Source organism: Mus pahari, chromosome 2 (assembly GCF_900095145.1).
Source record: "Mus pahari chromosome 2, PAHARI_EIJ_v1.1, whole genome shotgun sequence".
Lineage (NCBI taxonomy): Eukaryota > Metazoa > Chordata > Mammalia > Rodentia > Muridae > Mus > Mus pahari.
In genome coordinates, this window is record NC_034591.1 from 12,794,310 (window position 1) to 12,809,936 (window position 15,627).

A 15,627-nucleotide genomic window follows, 5' to 3' on the forward strand; every position below is an offset into this window, starting at 1 on the left:
ACAGGCTCAGGTCCCCTGGCTTCTCCTTGAGCTGGTTCCCAATCTGTCACTGGAGCTCCTTTCTTTCATGCTCTTCTCCACTTTTGTCCCTGCAGTTTTTCGGAAAGGAACAACTGTGGGTCAGAGTTTTTGACTGTGGGATGGCAACCCATCACTCCAATTGATACCCTTTCTTTCTACTAGAGGTCAACTCAACAAGTTTCCTCTCCCCACTGTTGAGCATTTCATTAGGACCCCCTTTGAGTCCTAAAAGTCTTTCTCCTCTCAGGTCTCTAGTCCATTCTAGAGGATCCCCCTATCTCCTATCTCCCACCTCCCACCTCCTGAGGTTGCCTGTTTCCATTCTTTCTGCTGGCCCTCAGAGTTTCACTCTTGTTCCCCACCCCCAAGACTAGATCATATTCCCCTTTTCCCCTACCTGTCCCCATCTCCCACCCAGGTCCCTGCCTGCCTCTCCCCCTCCCTGGGCCCCCACTATGATGATTGCTTTCTTCTTCCTCCCAAGTGGGATTGAGGCATCCTTACTTGGGCTCTTCAACTTGATAACCTTGCTAATATTCATTTTGGATATTAGCCCTCTATCTGATGTGGGGTATTTGAACTTTTTTCCCCCAGTCTTTAGGTTGCCAATTTGTCCTTTTGACTATGTCCTTTGCTTTTTAGTTTCATGAGGTCTCATTTGAACTTAGAGCCTGAGCCACTGGAGTTCCATTTAGGAAACCCATCAACCCCAACCTCTGCCAATGAGTTTGAGGCTCTTTCCCAGTTTCTCTTCTGATGAATACTACTTCAGGATTCTGTTTCAAGGAAATTTTAATTAAAAGAACAAAAAACTGATGGAAACATAAGACCAGAAGTTTATATCATGAAACCTTCACTATCCATAATAGCTTCTGGGGGCTTAGGACAATGTATTTAATCCTATTGTAGAAACTGAATGAAGAGCAGACACCAGGAGCTAGGGCAACCTGTCACTGTTACATAGGGTTCATCGTAGTCTGACTTTGGGGATAGGCTGCTATATACTTACAAACCTCTCAATGATATGCCAATGTCGCTTGATTTTCTACTCTTATGGCTAAACTATCCTCCATTTTCAAATTAAGTAATAGCTTCTCTTGTGAGTGTGCATATGACTTTCAACCATCTATAATTGTTTCTTGAGAAAATCATGCTATTTAAACAAGTGAAATGCCTTCTTATTTTCTTTTCATATTTATTTCCCTTTATCTATCGTGTTGCCGTGTATGACATTAAGCCTGAACTCAAAATTTAACAATGCCACAGTAACCATCTAATCTCAGTACCATATCACATTCACTAATACCACTAATGTCATTTTAAGGTCAACTAACACATCTGGAAGAGTCAATCTTCAATGGTAATGACATTTCAGTATAATCTTGCTGATTTATAGAACAACCTTCTATGAAATGCACCAAGTTTCCGCCCTGCACTCCTCTTCACATAAAGTAAACTGCATTTTTGTCAGTCTTGCTTGTAGTTCTTGTGAATCAATTTAGTATTATTTCCCCATAATCAGCATCCTCACTTTCATTCCCATGCTGGAGTGTGTCAGCTGTTACAATAGTATCCTGTTGCCCTTCTATCTTCTGACCTATCCAGCATGGCATGGGTGGAACTTTATGCTGTAAACACTGATTCCCATGACCACACTCTTACTTTCTTCTTATTTAATTGTTGCAATCTGCTTGTAGTAGTTTGTTATAGCAGTTCAATAATCTTAATTCAAGTATATACCTTTGTTTTGTTACTGTTTATTAAAATGGGCAGATTAAAAATATACCGAAGATATTTTCTAAATTTAAACTTCTATCAGACATTTAAACAGTACTCGTTTTCCAATGTCAACTTCCTTCTTGACAACTGTGTTTTCCCTAGAGTGTAAATATCAACATTATAGCTGCTGAACTGGAGATTGCATATCCTAACAATATTCTCTGCACCTATTTTAACCTATGAATGTAATGAAAATATAAAACATAAATCTTTTATGGTATATGTTGGTACATTTGTGCTGCTGTAAGAAAATCTCAGAGCCTAGGTAGTTAATCGAACAAATTTCTTTGGTCACTATTTTAGAAATTCGAACTGCAAGATCAAGGTACTGGTGCTTTCAGTAGTCAGATGAAGGCTGCACCCTTGGAAAAGAAAGACTGCTGTGTTTCCTCATATGCTCTGTGATGCTCAGAGATGAATAATTTGGAGACCAAGCTAACATATACCAAGTTGTTTATTTAGTGAAGGACATAATCTTTATGAGGAGAGTGAAACTCTCATAGCGTAATCACTTAGCAATATCACCAAGGAGTGGACCGGAGGCACGATCAAACCATAACATGGTGTTCTGATTCACTGAGTCACTTATAAATAATAATGAAATAAGATCATCATTCAGATTTTATCATTCCAAAGTGTATAGTGTATCAATTAATATGAATAGCAAATTAGAATTCAATTATGTAAATAAATTACAGAAAGTTCTCACAGACATTTGTCATGATGTATTGATGTATAGTATACCACAAGAGAATCTGTCAACAAGCTGGTCAACCAGGAAAACCAGTGTTTCTTCCCACTCTAAACCCAGAGAGTTTATGTACTGTACAGTATGAGTCTAAAAGTCCAACACCCAAGTTCACTGAACATAGAAAATGATTAATGTTTCAGCTCAAGTCAAAGGCGTAAAACTTTCTTCTCCTTCCCCTTTAAACTCTGCGATCTGTCATGTCTGAGCCTGTACACATACAGACTGGCTCTACAATCAACAGCTGCTTTGGAAAATGTCACTGGTTGATAGGCACTGATGTCTTGAAGAGTTATAGAAAGCCTCTGACTCATAGCACAGAAAATAGAAAGCAAAGGCACACCAAGTGTGACAGAAATACCCTGTCTTATAACAGCTTCTCCAGGTTAACAAATCTTAGTTAAAAACAAAAACAAAAATTATACTATTTGGTCATGACATTACTATATATGTAGAACCACCTATCATGAAATTGGTTGCATAAGGAACCGTTCAGTCACAAATTGGCTTAATGGGAATCTGTTCTTTAGTGGGCATATTCTGTCTGAAACATGATCAATGCATGACCAAAGGGCACCAGAGAGCTGCATTATTGACAGCTTAGTCACCAATACTTCTCCCATAGCTGTTGTTTATACCCAGGAAATGAATGAGGACCACAGCTCGGTTCACAGCTAGGTCACCTTGATATGTAGAGCTAAACCAAAAGTTAGTGGCTGCTGTCTTACTTTCCTTTTGAGTGGTGGAATTAAAACTCCTCTGTCAACAAAGATCTCTCGGCAAAGTATACGATCATGGTAACTATAGGTGATTATCCATTCTGTGTGAAAACCAGAATGGCCTTAGGTAAGCTAAAGACTTATAGACGTGGGTATTTACAAAGGAATTGTCTCCGTACTTTCTGTCTTGGAAATGAAATTACTTTAAGGTCATGGACAAAGTGTTTTAGAGGCAAGGACAAATAAAACTGTTGAAGATTTTAATTTCATGGCAATACTTAATAATGCGCATCCACCATGGAAGTGCCTCTAATTAAACATTAGGCAGAATCATTTGTCCACTTGATATCAATTCAATAGGTTTCCCAGTGCTGTACCAGTGAATTAAGGAAAGAATATCTGTGGCGCTAGGGCTAAAAACTGCATGTACCTGCCAGCACCACCTGTTACATACACAACACAGTGTAATCTCTTTAGGAGATCAACCAACAATCTCTTAGCAGAGTGATTACACTGAATTATTTCTACCTTGGAACCAACAGCAAAGGCTGTGAAACGTGCAGGATGAATTATGATTTTATGTATTCAGGTTCCCTTGGTCATAAGACCAGTGGATAAGGAAAGAAATCCTCAGAAGGGTTGGGAATGAATTGCCATCAGCAGGTATGACCACAGTTATGCAATAAAATGAGAAAGTAATACTTTGGCGCCTAGATGATCTGGCACATTTGTTGATGCTTCCTGCTCAATTTTACTAGTAAATAGCAAAGGCAGCGGTCACAATATAAAAAGGGTGTGGGAACAGAAACGTAATTCTCAGTGATAAAAGTCTTCATCATCTCAACAGATAAGATAGGCTAGAACAAGTATTTTAGTAATGTATCAAACTCATTTTCCATGGATTATCCATGGACTTTGCACCAGAATTCCCTAATCTCATCAAACTTTATGGTCCTATGTAAATTTGGTTAGTTAACCCATCACTGTTCACATTTCAAAAGTCTCCCACATGTCTTCACCACTGGATAAATCTGAAAGAAGTCATGACCCAGTGCTGTTCCAGAGAAGGAAAATCTAGAAGAAATAACATAATTGAGATATAATGAATAATGGTTGTAGGCCTGAGGACAGCATGGTACGATTCCCAAGAAGTGAAAGCAATCAGAGTCATGGGACAAGCACAGATGTGTGTTAAACATTGAAGCTGGTTACTGGTATAGGAGCCAGGGAAGCTGTAATGCAATCAGAGAGGAAGGAGCCACCATTGAGAAATGCCTCCGTGAGATCTAGCTGTATAGCATTTTTCTCAACTACTGATCAACAGAGGAGGGCCCAGCCCATTGTGGGTGGTATCACTCCTGGGCTGGTAGTCCTGGGCTCTATAAGAAATCAGTCTGAGCAAACCATAAAGAGAAAGCCAGTAAGCAGCACCCTCATGGCCTCTACATCAGCTCTTGCTTGCAGATTTAAGCCCTGCTTAAGTTCCCATCCTGACTTCCTATAATGATAGACATGTAAGACAAATAAACTCTTTTCGCCAACTTTGCTTTTTGGTCGTAGCATTTTGGCACAGCAATAAAACTCTAACTAAGACAACTGCCATGTGAAGAAACTATTCCCCTGGCTGACAAATCCTTGTTCTTGCCTACTCTTGTGCAGAAATTACCCTCACCCATAAGAACCTTCTCATACATAATACCTTCTCCTTACTGTAACCCATATTTCAATGTCAGGTTCTAGAAAGGGATAAATGGTCCTGTTTTCAACATAAGACCAAAGGATCATCTCAGCTTCAGATCTCCTAGGGGTTGCCCCACTCTCCATTGCAATTGCATGGTAACACAGTTTTTCCTTCTAACTATACTTCCTCACTAATTTACCTGATTCTTCCAAAGGAAGCGTTCTAATTCAGTTCTTGACAGGATTTATTTTTACATTGAAGTGAATTGAAGTTGCAAGTATAGCTCAATGTCATAACATTTGTCTGGCATGAGTGTGTCTTTGGACTCAATCCACAGGATGAAGGAAAGGAGAGGGCTGCATCATCTTGCGGTTACCCATCTACCTAGGAGGATGAGACAGGTTGTTCAGGGAAGCGCACGAGAGAGCACATATACTGATCTGCTTTCTTCATTAAAATATGGACACTGTGGGAAAGAGCTATCTATAGACCACAAAGGCATTCTTATTTAGAAAAAAAAAAAAGAAACATGAATAAAAACTAGAAATAGATGGTGACAGTAATAGAGCAGACTTTAATATCAGGAAACTTAATAAGAAGCTGCTATAACAGTCAAAACTAAAAATTCCCAGGAAATCAGGGAGCTAGTGATATAAGTGAAGTAATATGCTTAGAAGGAAATCTACAATGGAACTTGAGGTAGAAAGAAACACTCTCATAAACAATTAAATGTAATCATATCTTCATCCATTAACAGTATATAGGCTAAATAAAGATGGATACCAGCTACATCACATACATATTTGTACTACTTACTACTTAATATAAACAGTGTCATCTCACTGTACCACGTGAAGTACTGACTCAGAGAAGCAAGCTTTAAGATTGCTTTCTGGAAGCACCAAAAGGCTTGAGCTCTCCAGAGGAAATGCCCTGCTCAGCATTCCCTGGAGTGCTCATCTGAGTACCATTAGCAAAGGAAGAATGCTTTGTCTGGAGTTCCATGGGGATACGCAAGTAGAAAGGTCATTGCTAAGGCAGCAGGGACTCCAAATCTCCAGGGACCCCATGCTTGAAATCAACACCTCTTACAAGATATGAAAATAAAATAAAGAACCAAACATATGATAATTTGCCTAGATAATTTACAGCAGAAGATGAGCTACTGTATTCAGGCTCATGTAATAGCTCCAAGAAGAGCCAAGGCAATGACTATAAAAACCCAGGCAATTAATAATGACAGGAGAAAAACCATCTATATATATTGAAATTCAGTAGTAAAAGACAGATCACCATGGACTATATGTTCAATAAAATATATAAAATAATGATAAATAAGATTTTTAAATCAATTGTCTCTGTTAGGAGATTATCCAGAGAACCTAGTCATAAGCCATCTGAGAATAATTATTTGTACTACTCAGGTTTGTGGTAACTCTGTGAGTTAAAGTAGTCAACCTTAACTCATTCAGCCTCAAGCTCCTTTTCTTTCTTGAAATGAAAGACACCAAAGGAAAGATACCATCACACATTTTGAAGGATGTAATACCTGAAAGGTCATGTTCAATGATTATTCTGAGTGACCACACCCTTCAACAAAACCTTCCATGCTGTGTGTGTGTGTGTGTGTGTGTGTGTGTGTGTGTGTGTGTGTGTGCGTGTGTGTTTAGTACAATATCCCACTCTTAATGACCAGTATATACAGTTCTAACATGATGGGTTTTGGGATTGTTTCACGTTTCTTGCTTTCAAGAATAAACAAAATTTGTGATTATAACATCTCAAAGACCTAGTTGGCTTTAGTTAGTAATCTGCTGAGGAAGACTTAGAAAACAAAAAAAACACCAAAACTATCAAAACCATGTATATCCCTGTACAAAAGCTAGGGGTGTATTTATGGAGGGCAAATGACATACTATTTCCTGTCAATCCTTTGCTGGAATGGAACATGCAGGAATGTACATGTTCACGTGTACAATGTATGTTCAATCTATGAGAAAAGCCAAAGATGACTTAGTGTACTAAGTCTTTCATTCTGAGGAGGAAGCCTGTCTCCTGGGCTGATCATAAATAATGTAGCAGGACAGATCTCCTTCCTTTGGGACTAGCTCTTTGCATAGTAAAAGCAATGGCAAATGAGTTGCACAAATCTTTGCATATGTGCCTCTCTGAGTCTTTACTGAGGACGTTTTGACTATGTTTAGTCTTTATCTTCAGCTCAACATATTTAATGTGCAAAGGTAAACAAAACAGGAATGAGTACTTAGTCTGGTGGCCCATATCCTTGTTGTATGAATATTCAAAATTCCACCTGTTCAAACTTTACACACGATCTCGGCAAAACAGCGGGGACAGCTTGATCAGATAGTTTTATTCAAGTATTTTATAATTAAATGTACCCTGACACACTACAATGTAAGACACACTTGCTGTTACAGGCAGATAGCTGTGTTAAAAGAAGAATATTGTTTGACAGTCTACTGAATACCTTTTGCTTAAGATAAACAAACAAAAAATGTGTAAAAATCTTCTCTTGCCTGGAGGCAGCCAGTTTTCAAACATTTTAGGGTGTTAGAATAGCTAAAAAATTATGGAACATAGCTAGGTATATTTAGTATTTTGATTATCATTTGATTATCTTTGATTTTTTTATATGCTTCCAAAACATTGGTCCTTATTCCCTGAGTATCAACTCAGTCTGTGTACCCCCAACACAACAGCTGTGGCTTAATGGCCCTAAAAAGTTAAGTGCTGCCCACATTGAACACAGATCAAAGTGTCCATACAAAGTGAGCCTTCAATTAGCATTGAGGGGTTGACTTTCACACAGGCAGTAAAAGCTCAATTCATAGTGATGAATCCTATGAGAATAAAAATCCATGTTAAGATACTGGACCTAGAATTTTACATTTATAGCTAAAAAATATGTATAAATATGTAAATCATCTCCTTTATTACTATTATTTAAATGTTTTCTAATTTATCGATATAGTAAGAGATTCTCAATATTTGCACCAATCTTAGAATAGGCAAAATGGGATTTGAATAGCATCATGCATACTCTTTTGGAGGCTAAGGGGTAATTATGAAGAATCTGAAAAACGAAGTATCCAAAGATAAAAATGCAAGTGTTTTTTATTAATAGTAAATACAATACCAGTAATAAATATTTCCTGTTGGTGAGAAACACTTGACTTGAATTGCCCTTCACAGATTTTCTTGAATTTCAAGACTTTGAATGCTTTCCCTGCGCTTTGTGCTAGACTTTCAGGCAGGTAAGCATGATTTTGAAGGTGGGCCAGATGTGACCATTTAATTTGAAAGCATAATGAGTTTCCTCTTAAGCTTCCATTGGAGTTGCACGGTTTGTCCTCTTGATCAGGTGACAGATGGAATAGATCCCCTTAGTCAAAGCAGAATTGAGAGCGCAGGGGTAGCTGCTGTCTGCTGTAGCAAGCACTGCTCACATGTCCTATTTCTAAACTACGGAGGTACTCTGTGTTTGAAAAATTTGAGCAAATCAACTGCCCAGTCTCTAACATCAAAAGATGGGAAGTGGAATGAGTTCAGAGAGCAAGGAATCAGCCAAAAGGTCCAAAGAACTGGAAAAGAAGCTTCAGGAAGATGCTGAACGGGATGCAAGAACTGTGAAGTTGCTGCTACTAGGTAATATGCTTCTCTTTTGCTTTCAGCATCTGATGCTTTTTCCCCCTCATTTATGACAGATGCAGTTACCTTTCTCAAATTTTAAATTTCTCACTTCATGGAATATTAATATAAAAATATGTTTGGAATCCTAAGGGTATTGATTTCACATGTACCTGATATGTATTTCATAATTTATTTTACACTTCACATTTTTACATTGTTTAAGAAATAAATATTAGATGCCTCAGTTTATATCTTTCACAGACTACAGAGTAATTGTTCCTCAAAGAAGACTCATGAATATTTGTTATTTTGTTGCATTCTATTGTTTACCAAATTACAACAAAAATACTTAATGACAAGTCACAAATGTCTACTCTTTGTTTAGACAGAAATAATATGAGCATTGGCCTCAAAATTGATTTGCTAAGAACAATTATTCTCAAGTTTTATTACAATAATGACAAGGTACTTAAATTATATCAGAAATATTGCTATACATTCAAAAATATAGCATCCAGTTCTTTATATATCCATGAATGCCACAAATTATATGTCTACTTTTCATCTCTTCCAAGCAAAGGATAAAGTTTTATGATAATGATAATTTCAATAATTGCTCAATTAACTAAATGAAATATTCTGTGTGCCACATATTTTTCAGAAACTTCTTGACACAAAGTGGTCACTGGCATAAAACAACAGAATTTGTAACTGCTTGTTGGAGAAACAAGCTGGCAGAGTTGGGCATACTGATTGTTTTTAACTCAGCAACATGAGAGATTTAAGGGAAATTTCACTGTGGACTTCTAGAGAAGGCAGAAAAGGTATAATTTAGGGTATTAAAGCCCATGATAATTTTAGCACAAAGATAAGGCAACATGTATTAGATAAATATATTGTGTACTACAGGAGATGACCCAGTAAGAGGCATTGGGTGGATTCAGTCTTCCTTTTCTTGTTTGTGTTTTCAGTTTCTCCACAATCAGGCTATAGGCCAACTAATCAGCTTTGGTGTTGAAAGATTAACCTTGTGTTAAAATATTGTGTAAATGATTCTCAAAATAAAACAAAAAAACTTTTAATCAATATAGAAACAAATCCCAACAAGAGCTCTAACTTATTGACAGCTGTGTGTTTGCCCTGATATAAGTTACATGCAAAATAATTCATTATTTCAGGATTGTGGATTTATCATTTTCTTTTTTTTTAAAGATTTATTTATTTATTATATGTAAGTACACTGTAGCTGTCTTCAGACACTCCAGAAGAAGGTGTCAGATCTTGTTACAGATGGTTATGAGCCACCATGTGGTTGCTGGGATTTGAACTCTGGACCTTTGGAAGTTGGGTGCTCTTACCCACTGAGCCATCTCACCAGCCCGATTTATCATTTTCTAAGTGTTCTTTTACTGTGCTCCCACTACTGTTTCAACAGCTGCCTCTAGGCTCTGTCTCTTGTGTCTCTGTGAAAGGGACTGGTCTCCCTTTCCTTACTCTAGTTCTTGGGCAAGCCATTCTCATTGTCCTAAAACGTCCACTTAGAAACTGACCATTTATAGGAAAGTGATGGGTAAGTGATTTGAAACCATCAATTGTATTTTCCCTAATTCCCGAGAATTAATCAGAGGCCCTACCTTGGAGTCTAAATAATATAGACCTGATAAAAGTAAATCAAATATCGGATTAAAAAGTCAGGTGTTCCCTTTAATGCCTTTTGTGTTCTCTTGCACTGACATGATGGTGCTAATGTGGCAATAGAGTGAACCTTCATGGACATGCAACACCTGCTGTTTCTTGCCTGTGGATACAACTGATAAACTTCTTCAAGCTCCTGCCTCTTTGACTTCCCCACCCTTGCCGCCAAATGAGCCATCTCTCTCTCTCTCTCTCTCTCTCTCTCTCTCTCACACACACACACACACACACACACACACACACACGTGCACACACACACACACACACACACACAAAGTTAATAAAAGATAAGTCTACATGATGAGATAAATTTCAAAATGAAATGAAAAATGTTTTTAACACACCATTTAGAAATATTTTCTCTTACTTTATAAAAGCACAAATCCTAAACCAAATCTCTGAAATAGATCAGTTACCAGTTACAAGGACGATACTGTTAAACCTCCGCAGAGGTATGATGCTTGTGGTTGATGTGCTGGAGTAACTGACCAACTGCACAGGAGATTGCGCTGGGGAAGAACAGGGTAAAAGAATGTGGAGAGGTGACTGAAAATGTGTCAATGAAAATCAAGGACCCCAAACAGAAAGGTGTAATGGAGAAAACTGAGCTTTCCCAAATTATGAATCAAGGGTTGACAGATTATTATACGCATTGACTTCTAGAAGCAGAAATGCTAAAGACTCTAAAGTGATAACTGTCAGGGCACAACTTGTTATATGTAAAGCTCTGAAATGGAAAGAAAAGCATTCCAATTGTTCTTAAACAATTAGCAACCTCGTGGGCTTCATTAAGTTGGAAGAGTAACTTTTATTAACTGGGAAGAGAAAGAATGATCAGAATCATCAGTAGTAATATTATATCTTTCATTTATCCAAGATGATAAGTTTTATATATTCATTCTCATGCTACTATAACAATAATAAGGATGCTGAGCTGCTCAGATTTAATTTAATAAAATAAATAAGTCTTCAGTTTTCCCTCTTTTGATTTATATTTGAAACATTTAACTGTATTTTCCTTTTGAACTCTGAACTCCAAATTTAATTTCGATGTCAAGTTCAAAACAATAAAATCTGTTTTGTTTTCATTTTTACCTAAACTCACATTAGCTACACTGTATTTGTTTTTTCATCTTAATCTTGGCTTCATTAAGATATCATACAATGTGTGACATCCAACCTTAACCATGATCGTGGCCAATTCAGAATTTAATCTTGTACTTAGAAAACAGAGAACTATACAAAACAAAAAGTAAACAAACCCTGGTACAATCCATCTTGCTTTGATCCTCACTGTCTAGCTAGTTTCTAGGTGGCAAAGCATAGAACAGGAAGTTTCCTATTTATCACGCACTGATTGGCAGAGGTAAGCATTGTGTTAATGAAAATAGCAGTGAATCCAGAGGGCTGCTCCCTCTGCAAGGTCACTCTCAAATGGCTGAGAAACAAAGAAAAAAATATTCAAAATTCTAGCCATCTGAAAAATGCAAACCAAAACTATTTTAAAATTTCAACTCACACCATTCAGAATGGTTAGGTTCGACAAAAGAAGTGACAGCTCATGCTTGCAAGGATGAAGAGAAGGAGACAGAACACTGTTTCATCGCTGCTGCAGGTACAACATGAAAAGCTATATAGTTCCTTAGGAAGCTGGGAATCAATCTCCCTCAAGACCCAGCTATAGAACTCCTGGTGTATACTCAAAGAACACTCCATCCTTCCACAAGGACACTTGCTCACCGTGTTTACTCCATGGTTTTATTTATAATAACCAGAAACTGAAGTAACCTAGATGTGCTTCAGCCTAAGAATGGATAATGAAAATGTGGTACACTTACATAATGGTGTAGTTTTATGACCTTTTGGTCAGTTCTATGGTATACTAATTTTAACCAAGGCCATCTATAAGTCTGTAAGTTTCAAACATTCACTGAAGCCTGGTGGGTTCATTAGTGTATATATAGATCATCAGTTCCCTTCCTTCTTGACATAGTTCAGCAGGGGTAAGGGAAGTACACAGAACCTCAGAAGCACTCACCTCTACATCTACCTGCTTGTTAATAGACCCAGTTTTGTGCAGGCTTAGGGAAAGCAAAGTCAGCTGCTGTGAGTCCACAATTGCAATGGCTACATCAAGCTCAGAGGACAGCATTCTGTAGTCCTTCTCTCTGTCTTAAAACATTGCTTTCTTCCTCTTTTCTGCAATTTTCTCTCAGTCTCAGATGTTATAAACAACCATTCAAGTACTTTTTATTCTCAGCACTTCCAGTAACCATGTGTCTATTCTCCAACACCTATCCGAGTCCGTAGCTTCTGTAATTGAGGTTGAGAGAAGCCTCATTCAGGGTCATAAACATAAACCCATAGAAGGCAGTGTGACTCCATATCAATGTAATTAGCAATAGTAAGTTCCCCCTAAGATAGATGGTTATACAGCCACATTTTGTTTTCTTTAAATTGGATTGACAGTAACCAGGCCCAAATTCCATAGTGTGAATAAGTTCTAAAAACTGAGCATAGAGATTGTATTAGACTTGACTTTTTGACTCTATAGCACTGTTCTTTTGAAATCATTTATATAAGTAACATGAGAAATTAACATAATTATTTACCTTTACAAGTTGCTGTAGAGAAGGGTGGTGGCATACTGTACAGTCTTAACAACCCTGGGCCATATGTATCATTAAGGAAAAAACTTTTATTTAAAACATTGGACTGAAGTTCAGAGACCATCTCCATATTTAATTTTTCTCCCAATCCTAATGTAGAAATGCATTAATGTAGACTTGGAGCTAAGGAAGGGAACTCAAGTACTTGATTTAATCAAAATATGACAAAAATATTGACCCTGATTATTAGCTCCCAAAGCAAATAAAACAGTACACATGTTGAATTGTTACCATGGGATTTTATTTTCCAACAGAATAATATTCCTAGTAAGAATTATTCCTTCTATAACCCATCTAAATATAGTTTATATTTTGCAGTCCCTCATACTTTCCCACATATTCTAAATTATTTTTTCAATTAAAATATAAATATCATTCTCTTCAACTAAAACTTATCACTTCATCTGTGGTTTTTCCTAAAATTTAAAAATACCTCACTACCTTCTATCCTAATTGCTATTCAATTCTTTAATCCACATAATCTCTCAAAATTCTCCACTTCCTCTTGTTATACAGTACTCTTCCCAAGTAGTTTTGACTAGCATCATTTTAGCCCTGATTGATTCTTTGACTTCTCTGTAAACTCCTAATTAACTAACATCATTACCAGGTATTGTGAAATAAACCAATACATTTTCAGTTTCTTCGCTGAAAAATATAGTTTTGACTTGAGGGGGGCCAATAATCAATCTTCTGCTATAGTATTCTAGAAGCCACCTTCCCAGCAACATTGTCAAGATGAATCTCCTTCTACCTCATCTCAGCCAGACAACCTTTAGCTTACAGTGAGACAATGGTGAGCCAGATGAACATTAGAATTAGGCAATGGCCAATAAGCATCTCCAAATAAAACCCAACATTCACCTATTCTATTTCATCTAGTTTTAAGGAAGTATAATTTCATTTTTATTTCCTGACTTCATCCTATGATAACATTTTCCTGAAGAGTAATTTCCACTGTGGTTTACTAAATTCACTGTATTCTATCTCTTGGTAATTTTGTTCAATAAATTGTGTTAAATTTTGCCAGCTTCAAAGTCCTCCGGGCCCTTCCCCTCCTGAGGATTCAAGCCAATTCTGTCCTTCAGCATAAAACTCTTTCATTTGCCTTACAACCCCCTCGATTCACTTGATATGGCTGTGTTTTAAAGGGTTTGAAATGCTTATAATTTACAAATTAGTCTATGCCCTCTGGTGTCTCTTTTTACTTGCTTATAATCTGAATGTCTACAGATGAGCACAAAAAACACATGCATTTATAAAAGCAGAGGAATGATAGAAGGAGAGCCTGAAGTATTCCTGAGTTGTTCTCAGTGACAAGAACACAAGCTACACGTCACATGAAGAAGTAGAGCTAAATAAAAGCCCTATGTTTTTCAGATGAGTTTATCCCCAGTTTGAAATCATCAGCAAAGTACTGTTCAGTTTCAAATAAATGGAATGATATGTGCTAATCAGTAACATCTATCTATCTATCTATCTATCCCCCAACTACCACATGGGTCAAATGGGACAATTATTTTATGAAAAAAAAATTAAGATTGGAAGATGTATCAGAAAAATTTTCACTATTATGAAACCATTTGATTTGATATGAGTTAAGGTAAAATGTTTGGAGAAAGCATTGAAAGACAAAAGCCACAGAAATTTGGTGTTTGATTTCATGTTATAATAAGTCAGAAGAGAACATACTGGATTACTGACAATATGTGAAATGGGAAACACATGGGAGTCTGAGGAAGAAGAATTAAGAGTAATTACTTAAGATGTGTAAACTCTATGATTTCTGCTGGGGGTGGGGGCAGCCCCAGTGGTGGCCAGGTCCCAGGGAGGAGATAAGGAGTCAGAGATGGAGGGCTGAATCAGCCACCGAGGTCAGAGAGAATCTTGCACCCTGACTGACTGGCAGTCAGAGTGCTTCTTTATTTATGTAGAACTCGGTAGGCAGGGATAGACTTACATTGTTTCAAAACAGAGATCATATCATTTTTTGTCCCTAGACATGTTTCTTAATTCTCTCTTGGTCATTAGTCTGATTCATTGTTGATAAACAGTGGCAGGACGGAGATATCTTTCCTAATCACTTTACCTCGTCAAGCCTGCAGTCCAACTTTTCAGAGTCTAGAGGCATATGTAGCTCTCGTGGCTTCACAGGCACTAGACAGAAAGAAACTCTCCAAGGCAGCCTGGGCACATTGCCATGTCAGAGCAGCAGCGTCTTAGCAACTTTTAATGGCCAGAGTGTTAGTTGTTTAATTTATTAAACCTAAGAAAAATCTTGAGGCAAAAGTTGCTGCAGTTATTATTCATTTTCTGCCATAATACAACGATTATATCATAGTAAAATTTATTATGTGTCTAGTCTTGGTATTCTTTTGTTCCGTGGTCATGGGCTATACCACAGTGGCTCTGCACAAGCTAACTTTTCTAAGAGGGGAGGTCTTAATACTTCATTTTGTTTTTATTATTTATCCTCACCATTCTTTGTCCACAAGTATAAACCTCTTTGTGAAGGAAAGATAACTTCAGCTAATCTAACATTGTTGCTGTATGTTTTTCTTGAGGGGCATACCATATGTGGCCCCAAATCTTATATCACATAATTGCCTCCATATGTAGTAAGAAAAGGCTTTTAATTTGATCTACTGCCAACCCCTCTAGCCC

At 37.3% G+C, this 15,627-nt stretch overlaps 1 protein-coding gene across 1 annotated transcript in view; it reads left to right on the forward strand.

Annotated features, from left to right (window-relative positions):
* Positions 1-8,496: 8,496 nt before the first annotated feature.
* LOC110316158 (guanine nucleotide-binding protein G(t) subunit alpha-3) overlaps positions 8,497-15,627 on the forward strand; it is a 49,567-nt gene continuing 42,436 nt past the window's right edge. The window contains exon 1 of the mRNA XM_021190254.1: positions 8,497-8,614. Within this exon, the coding sequence (XP_021045913.1) occupies positions 8,497-8,614 (118 nt within the window). The remainder of the gene's footprint in view (positions 8,615-15,627) is intronic.